The 9,872-nt window shown below is 34.1% G+C and overlaps 1 protein-coding gene across 2 annotated transcripts; it reads right to left on the bottom strand.

Annotated features, from left to right (window-relative positions):
• Positions 1-3,659: 3,659 nt before the first annotated feature.
• Positions 3,660-6,679, bottom strand: pnx (posterior neuron-specific homeobox). 2 transcript variants are annotated; one of them, XM_058788530.1, is made up of 2 exons: positions 6,524-6,679; positions 3,660-4,410 (listed from the first exon to the last, which is right to left on the bottom strand). In XM_058788530.1, the coding sequence occupies exons 1-2, from the start codon at positions 6,654-6,656 to the stop codon at positions 3,971-3,973; spliced, it is 573 nt and encodes a 190-aa protein (XP_058644513.1). In that variant the 5' UTR covers positions 6,657-6,679; the 3' UTR covers positions 3,660-3,970. The 2 variants fall into 2 exon arrangements, with proteins under 2 accessions (XP_058644513.1, XP_058644514.1); XM_058788531.1 differs by lacking the exon at positions 6,524-6,679 and adding an exon at positions 4,920-5,541.
• Positions 6,680-9,872: the final 3,193 nt, after the last annotated feature.

Below are 9,872 nucleotides of genomic sequence, written 5' to 3'. Positions count from 1 at the left end.
CTTTCAGCCATTCCAAAGATTTTTTGCTCACCAAGGCAGCATTTTACAGTAAAAACAATAATATTGTGAAATATTATTACAATATAAAATAGATGTTTTCTATTGAAATATATTTTATTCAAAGCTGAATTTTCAGCATCCAGTCTTCAGTGTCATATGATCCTTCAGAAATCATTCTAATATGCTGATTTGCTGCTCAAGAAACATTTCTGATTGTTATCACGATGTTGAAAACAGTTGTGCTGCTTCATATTTTTGTGGAAAAAGTCAAGTCAAGTCACCTTTATTTATATAGCGCTTTTACAATACAGATTGTGTCAAAGCACTTAACAGTATCAAATTGGAGGATAGAGTGTCAGTAAAGTATAATGATAAGATTAAACACTCAATTTTCAGTTAAAGGCATTTCATTATTGAATTCAGAGATGTCATTGTCTAGCTCAGTTTAGTTTAAATAGTATCTGTGCAATCAAATCAGCGATAATCGCTAGAAATTAAGTGTCCCCAACTGAGCAAGCCAGAGGCGACACAGATACAAGACACAGTGCTTAAGTGATACATTTTATTTTTTTAGGATTCTTTGATCAATAAAAAGTTCAAAACAGCAACAGCAATTAGATGTTTAAAATTTAATAATCCTTAAAATAGGCATATATATATATATATATATATATATATATATATGTGTATATGTGGAAAACTGACAATGTGTTCTCCCCTATTAGAAAGCCATCAAAAGAAGTTCCTATTTAAATGAAGCACACCTGGTTTTATTCAGCAAGACTTATGGTAACACTTTAGAATAGGGAACACTTATTCACTATTAACTATGACTTTTCCTTCAATATATTCCTAATTTGCTGCTTATTAATAGTTAATAGATGTTAAATTTAGGTGTTGGGTAGGATTAGAGGTGTAGAATAATTTCATGTAGAATAAGGCATTAATATGTGCTTAATTAGTACTAATAAATGGCTAATATTCTAGTAATATGCATGCTAATAAGCAACTAGATAAGAGACCCTAAAATAAAGTGTTACCAGACTTTTTCAATGTTTTTATTATAAGCTTTTTTTCATTGAGCCAATGAGACAACACTGGTGGACTGAAGCCATTAAGTACTGAGTCATACCAAATAAAGCCTAAAATGTCTTTGAAGAGAGTCTTGTTTGCAGAAATAGCACAGATCTGGCCTGGTTTTAGAAAAACACACTCTATCAGTTGTTCTTTCTTCATATTTATTCTCTTAATCCTCAGTGGTTGTCAAGCATGTTTGCCTTGTAGAGCTAATTTTTTTTATTTTTATTATTGAAACCAACACATTCATGACTCCATTCCTGCTTAGACTGGCATGAAGCAAACTGGTTCAGAATGTGGAAAATAAAAGAGTGGTCTATACGGTCAAAACCATGAAAAAGCAACTATTTATTGATGTGCCAGTGGACATCTGATGTTAATCGAATCCATGTGCAGAATTACAGACAGATGTGTTCCTGTTTGATTCATTTGGAGTCATTTCAAATGTTTGCTCATGTTCATCATCATCTTCCATCATGAGCCAGGAGACTGTAGCCGTGAGTCACTTCTGCGCATATCATTTGATTTCCTGTCTGTCACATCTTTCTGCCCTCCATATGAAAATCAGTCTGCTTTTAATTCACTCGTTTGTGACTTTCTGTTTCCATCACTCTGTTGGCATGTGGACATTAACTTAAATATGAAAAAAGCCTGACCCTAAACTGAAACATTTTTTTAAACAATGTAACTCATGCAGAAATTGCTAGTAAATTTCTCAATTAATTACAAAAAAATGGAAAGTATTGAACTAAACATTACATTTTGAAGTAGAAAGACTGATATTGTATTTTCAACTAAAAATGTACTCTATAGTATTCTTTGTTTTATTTACAACTACGAAAAATCAGTGTTTAGGGTGCAAATATCAGCATCGACAGGGATGCACATGGGCAGGTGCGCATGCATGACTAAAATAAAACATGCTCTGGGAAAATAAGTTCAGACCACCGATTGCGAACCGACATGCTTAACAGCTGGTAATACATAATCACCATTTTAGATCGGCTAACTGTAATACTGTATAAGATTTCCATTCAAACTAAAGGCATAAATTTAGGCTACGCGCTGCTGGTTTCAAAACTGTGACACTTCATTCAATAGTGTGCTTCACTGTTATCAGTGCTAAAACCTGTCGGCAACCAGCCCGAAAAAAAGCTTGCTGAATTTAGGTTTGAAAATGATGAATATTCATATAAAAATTAATAAAGTAAAAAAGAAATAAAATAAAATGTATTTTTTTGTGTACTGTAAAAAAATATTTAATACTTTTAAATTTAAACTATAATAGTATTATCACACTTTTACTGATATTTTTTTATTTTTAAGATTTTTGGTGTTGTTTGACTTTATTATTATCCTCCTTTTTCTTCAACGCGGAAGTAAGCCTATGGGGAAGACTTCCGGTTCATTAGCCGCTATAGGGAAATAATGAGAAGAATAACAAGGTGCAGTAAACGTAATGTTACGGGGCAAACGAGACAGGAGACGTGCGGATCCATGTGCAAGGCTTTATTTACAAAAGCATGGTCAAGAAACAGGCAAGGCAAAGAATATTCCTAGGGCTAGCGTGGGTCTATGATCAGGGAACAATATCCAGAGGGCTTGACATGAGGGGTAATCCAAATAACACAAGCAATAGTCCAGGTGAGGTGCAAACACAGTCCGAAACAGCAGGCAAAGGTTTAATCCAAGATACGCAGGCAAAAGATCAGGAACCAGACAACAAGGCAACACGAATTGCCTAGACTTAAACTAGAACTAGAATCTAGGACCGGAAACTTGGAATGGCTCCGTAATGTAGCTATCGCTAGAAGAGTGATATACGCTAAACAATACTCTGCCATCTGAAAGAGGAAGTCCAAGGCTTATAAAGCGTGTATGATTGGATTCAGCTGTGTATGTGTAATCAGTGCATTCAGCTGTGTGTGTGTAATCAGTGCAATGGATGATAGGAACTGTAGTCCAGAGTGACGTGTAACTGTCTGTGTGGTGTGAGAGTCAATATGATGGAGAGGTGACCTCTTGTGGCCGTCGGACGGAAGACCACGAACCGGATTTGTGACAGGTAAAACTGTTTGCACTACAAACCAGTGTGCTCATAAGATAATACATTAAAATTATATGGAAAAACACACCAATTTTCAATATCAAGCAGCAAAACGAGCTGTTTTGCACAGCTAAAAATAGCTGGACGCGGATGAGATCGGAAGCTAGACCCATAGAATTTGCAAATGGCCACGCCTGCTCTTACGGGAAGAAAAAGTTGGATAGGACAGTGTAGAAGTGACGGGGGCGGGATCAGGAAAGGTCCTCGAGCTGGGATTCAAACTTGGGATGCCCGTAGTATAACGGCGCTATATGTCAGCGCACTGCCCACAAGGCTATTGGCGCAGACATTTTTTTACAATTTTATTAATTTTATTAATTATTTTATTTCTTATAGTTACAATATATAATGGGTCACACTATGTGCATTGTGAGCACCAAACCAAATCTTGAGAACATATACATTTCATGTTTCCAAAATAGCAAAATAAGATAATAGCAGTCAAAAATGCAAAAATATAAACTTTATTGTGCCTCTTACATTTACTTACATTTAAAATGTGGTATAAAATACAAATGTTAAAAACATTATAAATATTATGACCAAAAAAATATGACATTATTATAAAAAAGTAAAATATTACATTAAATATATTGCTAGTGTTCATTCATTCCTTAAAATAAACTTTCTTCAGTGGAAATTCTTCAAAACTTCAAATTGAGAACTTTCAAGAGTTCTAATTTAGAGATTTAAAGAAGTTCTTGATTCTTCAGATCAGTCTATTGGTCTCATCCGAAAAGAAGTAGACAATAAAATGTTCAAAATGGTTCATCACGCTGTCAAAGATCAGAACATCATGAGGGTGTGGTGATGGTAAGGTGTGTTCAGGTATGGTGTTTGTGGTGTGTAATAATGCACAGGATTTGCATGATGTCCAGGCAGCGCATACATAAACGAATTTTGCGCAAACGCCGGATGTGCGCAATGATTCTGCTCCTCTTCTCCATGACCTTCTTGTTCCTTCTTCCATTTGGTGCGTCGGTTCTGAAACCAGATCTTGACCTGTGTTTCAGGGAGATGGAGGGCCGTGGCGATGCAGTGGCGCTCAAACACCGACAGATAGTGGCTGTTCTGGAAGCTTCGCTCCAGGATGCGCAGCTGATCCAGTGTGAACGCAGTGCGGATGCGTTTCGATTTCCCCTTCGCACCAGAAACACTGGGTATGTTTGAATCTGCTGGGTCTTGAGATGAAGTCATCTTGGCGCTGTCTTTATTTACAGATTTACCTGAAATGTAAGAAAAGAAGTTGTGAGAACATTATAGAAAGCATGTAAATCATGTAATCCAAACTGTATCCCATTGTTGAGACATTACACTGAAAAAAATGTTGTAGAGACAATTTTTACACAGAAATGACACAATTAATTACGGAAGAAATAGCAAGTAACACTGCATTTATTTTCTTATAAAAAGTACTTCAGTAGACCTACAGAAAATCATCTTGAAGATGTTCTAAAAACACAGCATTTGTGATATATTTTTATATGTAAATTCATTATAAAAAGCTAAATACTTGTGTTTTGACCGTTCGATCAGCGTTAATAGATAATCAGATAGGTCCTTCAAGGTATCTTGGAGAGGTGAGGTATCCAAGTCGCAACATCTAGCTACTGGGGTGCCTCAGGGCTCAGTTCTTGGACCACTTCTCTTTTCTGTCTACATGGCATCAATAGGTTCTGTCATTCAGAAACATGGCTTTTCATATCACTGTTATGCTGATGACACTCAACTCTACCTCTCATTCCATCCTGATGATCCGACGATAGCTGCTCGCATCTCAGCATGTCTAACAGATATTTCTTGCTGGATGAAGGACCATCACCTTCAACTCAACCTAGCTAAGACAGAACTGCTTGTAGTTTCAGCAAACCCATCACTTCATCACAATTTCACCTTCCAGTTAGGCTCATCAACCATAACTCCTTCAAAAACAGCCAGAAACCTTGGAGTTGTGATTGATGATAAGCTGACTGACTTTCTCAGACCACATTGCTAAAACTGCCCGGTCTTGCAGATTTTGCATTACACAATATTAAGAAGATCAGGCCCTTTCTCTCGGAACATTCAACACAACTCCTTATTCAGGCTCTTGTTCTGTCCATACTTGACTTTAGCAATGCTCTCTTGGCAGGTCTTCCAGCCAATTCCATCAAACCTCTACAATTAATCCAAAATGCCGCTGCAAGATTAATCTTTAATGAGCCGAAAAGAACGCACGTCACGCCTCATCAATTTGCACTGGCTACCAATAGCTGCTCGCATTAAATTCAAGGCATTAATGTCTGCCTACAGAACCACCAATGGCTCTGCACCCCTTTACCTAAATTCATTACTTCAGACTTATGTGCCTCTAGAAGCTTGCGTTCTTAAAGTGAACGATGCATTATTGTTCATCCCAAAAAGGCACAAAATCACTTTCACAGACTTTTTCATTAACCGTTCCCATCTGGTGGAATGACCTGCCCAACTCAATCCGAGCAGCTGAATCCTTACCCATCTTCAAGAAACGGCTAAAAACTCACCTCTTCCATCTTTATTTGACCCTCTAACTCTAACACTCTATTCTAATTCTATTTTATCTATCTGTCTTCTTTTTATTAAAAAAAAAACACATTTGACCCTCCATCAATTGCATATTTATTCTCTAACTGCTAGCTTTTCTTGTAAAACTAACACTAGCTTTCTTTTTTCCAGTCTATCTACTTGTTTCATGAAAAAACCCACTAGGTTTCTTTTTTCTATATTCTGTCTACTAGTTTTCTTTAAAAAAAATTACAAATAATAAAAAAACCTTTTTATGTGTACTGCCTTATTAGGCTAACCAAGACTTGTAATAGCACTTGCATGTTGTTGCTCTTTTGTTGGTTTTGTTTGCTTCTAATGTCCTCATTTGTAAGTCGCTTTGGATAAAAGCATCTTCTAAATGACTAAATGTAAATGTAATGTAATGTTAAACGGTTGCTATGGTTACCACATCAGATCAAAAACGACTTTCGTCCGTCCGCGATCGTGTTTATTTAACGAATTCTGACTTATAATCGAACTGTAGATTTTTGTTCATTAAAAACACTCTTGAAATGTTTACATAGTAAATGTTTTGTTTTGATTTTATTTCGTTTATGATCGAGCTCTAAAGACACGCGAAAACGCGCGGGAAAAGTGATCGGACAGCGCCCTCTCCTGGACAATCACCTGTAGTATTTTTCATTCGCAAATGACAAAATTCATATTTTTTGGTGCTTTATGCATGGCTAGCTTTCAACGAGATCTTTTATTTTCACAGATTGAAAACGTACTTATTTTCTCCCTTAATAAAACACATGATTGGCTGAGACTCACTTGAGATTTCCCGCGTGTTGATGTCTCTCTGCACCTCCTGATGTTTCCCGGTGAATTTGGAGGGATCCAGAATGTCTGCGATGGAAAAAGAGGTTTTTCCCAGCACTGCTGAATTGCCAGTTTCTTCATGCATCCTAACAGTCGCTTCAAGAGCAGCAAGTAAGTGTGTGATATCTGAGCGTCTCCATCTCCTCAGATCGCTTATATACACCTCAGACAGACGCGTGTAAAATTAACATGTTAAAGGATCTCAGTGAGTTTAAACCAAACCCTCAAAACTCCTCCTTTACACGCTTTAACATGTGAATGTGTCTCAGTGGGTGACACGCTTCCTTTGCCATTTATTGCCCTGCATCTGGTTAAAATGTGCCCTTTTCTGAAGAGCCATGTAGTTTTTTGTGTCAGAGCTTGTCGTTATTTGCAATTGTGTGATTTTACGGTGGTCGAGCGCGTGAGAAGCTGTTGTGATGCTAATTAATCGACTAAAGTCCTCCAGAAGAAAAGCACTGAGGTCTCCGGAATAGCCTGTTAAAGTTACTATGCATGTAAAATAATGTTTTAAATAAATGTATGTATGTGTATGTATATATATATATAATGAAATAATACAAATTTCTAAAGCATAAAATCATTTTCATAAAATTATATATTTAAAATATTTATTATTTATATTCAATAATTCAAGTGGCCAAATAAAAAGGAATGTAATATATATATATATATATATATATATATATATATATATATATATATATATATATTTTATAATTGAGTATCAAAACCAACAGATATAAATACAAATCAGACACATTTTCTTTAAAACTAAATTGTGCATTTTGATGCTCTGGACAAAACTGAGCAACGGTAAAATATTTCAATAGGACATAATTGTATTTTCACATTAAAAAATAAGTTTTGTATATAGGATTTTTTTAAATTGTTTTTTTTTTAAATCATTTTGTGTATTCATGTGTATTTGTTTTAATTGCCATATAATATTTGATCATTTAATAAATTAACTTAAAATACATTTATTTTTAAAATAATGAAAAATCAAATCAAATCAAATACACAAATAATTTTTTTTTTTTATTCGAAAAGACAATATGCATTTAGCTCTCCTCTACAACCGAGCAACATTTAAACTATACAATACAACTGAATGCAAAATACATGTATTTTTTTTACTTTATAAAGTACTTTAGAAAAGCTTTATATATAGAAAAATAATTTTATGATTTTGTGTATATTTATATGTATTTGTTTTGAAAGACAGAATATTTCCATCATTTAATAAAATTATTTAAAAGAAAAGTATTTTTAAAATAATAAAATATTAGTTTTTTTATTCAAACCAAAGATAAAACTGATAGAAATAGACAAGACTCTTTTTTTTTCTTCAAAAAGAAAAAGTGCATCTAGCTGCTCTGCATGAAACTGAGCAACACAGTTAAACATTTCAATACAATATAACTGAATGCAAAATGCATGGATTTAAAAACAGTTTAGGAATGCTTAAGTTTAGACATTGTGTAAAGTTATGTGTAATTTTAATAGCCATATTAACCTCTTATGCATGCAAATAAAGTTTTTGGGGGGTAAGTTAATGTTCTAATGGGTATAATGCAGCAGAAAGTGTGCTGGTCTCCGGTGGGATGAGTGTGTGCTCAGTAGGAGCCTCTAGACAAAGGCCTTATGATGCTGTAAATAATGGCTGAAGGCTCCAGAGGTGGCCCTCCGTGGCAGCTGCCAGCCGTCAGCACCATCTATACTGCTGGTATTCACTGCTCGAGGCTTCGCCGGCCCACCGGGACAATTAGCAGATGTCACCCATGTCTGTGACCCTGCCTGACCTGCGTCTTTGTCCCGGCGGTGAGGATGAGGAGGAGTATCAGCGAGGGGCCTTCAGCTCAATCACACAGCAGAAGATCTCCAGCCCTGCTGCTCAAAACACATTAACCTTATTAACCTGCACTGCTTTTGAAGTTAAACTCATATAAATTATTGACCGTAGCATGGGTCACCAAAGTGGATCTTAATAGGCCTATTATTTCAAAAAAGGCTTGAAATGATCTTGAAATGCTCAGATATGTGGCTTTCAACATGTTGGATACATAATCGTTTCATAATCTATTTTTTTAATCATTTTGTTATGATGTGTTGTTGAATGAAAAGCTACTGTGATGCTAATTAGTCAATTAATTAATCATAGCCTTCCAGAAGAAAAGTACTGATGTCTCTGGAATTGCATGTTTAAGTTAACTATAATGTAATATAATATAATATCATTAATCACATCCAAAATAAAAGTTTATCTTTACATAATTATATGTGTGTGTATACTGTGTATATTTATTATGTATATATAAATACAAACACATGCATGTATAACAAAAACTTTTATTTTGGATGCGATTAATCGTGATTAATCGTTGGATAGCACTAAATATAATATAATATAATATTTATTACTATTACTATTTATTTAATAAAATATTTAATTATATAATTATGTTACATTACATTAAACAATTTTTTCTCAATATATATATATATATATATATATATATATATATATATAAAATTATCAATTAATTATATTAATTATTAGTAGAAATTAATTCATCTAATCATAAATATGTAATATTTATTTAATATCTTATTAAATAAATAGGTCTTATATTTTTATTTTAAGTGAATTTGTATTAAATTAAATACACTATATATTATATAATGCGTTTTATATAAATATATATATAAAAATACATCTATCTGTCTGTCTATGCTTTTAATTTAATAAAATTGACAAACATTTAAGATACTTGCCTGTTTATTTAATAAAATAATTATTTTCTAATATTACATAACATTTAACGTTTATTTAAAAATGGAAAAATGTAATTAAATATATTTTAAATTAAATATATTTTGTGTACAGTGTATTGATCTAAATTCCAGAAAATGAACCATTAAATTAACCTGTTCTAGGGATTTCTGTATTAAAGACTTGGCATAATGTCATGTGTAAGTTAGGAAATATTTATTCCATCTCAAAATAATCTTAAACATTTGATCATCTTAGTTATGTATACAACTTTGTCCTTGATGCCATACTTGCTTTGTAATTTTTCAAGTGTTTGAGAGTAAGCGTGTAAGGGTCGTCGTGTCTGTACCTCACAGATGGCCAACAATACATCAGCGAGACCAACACAAAACACAACATGTATCTGAACGATCCTCTTTCCGTTCCATCAGCAGGCCTAACAACAGCCCAGCACATCATTGTCCTGCACTTTCACACAAACAAAGGGGCGCTTTAGCGGTAATGGATGTTTAAAGTATGTTTTAC

Source organism: Onychostoma macrolepis, chromosome 10 (genome assembly GCF_012432095.1).
Source record: "Onychostoma macrolepis isolate SWU-2019 chromosome 10, ASM1243209v1, whole genome shotgun sequence".
Classification (NCBI taxonomy): domain Eukaryota; kingdom Metazoa; phylum Chordata; class Actinopteri; order Cypriniformes; family Cyprinidae; genus Onychostoma; species Onychostoma macrolepis.
The sequence above is the reverse complement of the archived record's forward strand: the minus strand, read 5'-3'. Positions and strand labels throughout refer to the sequence as shown.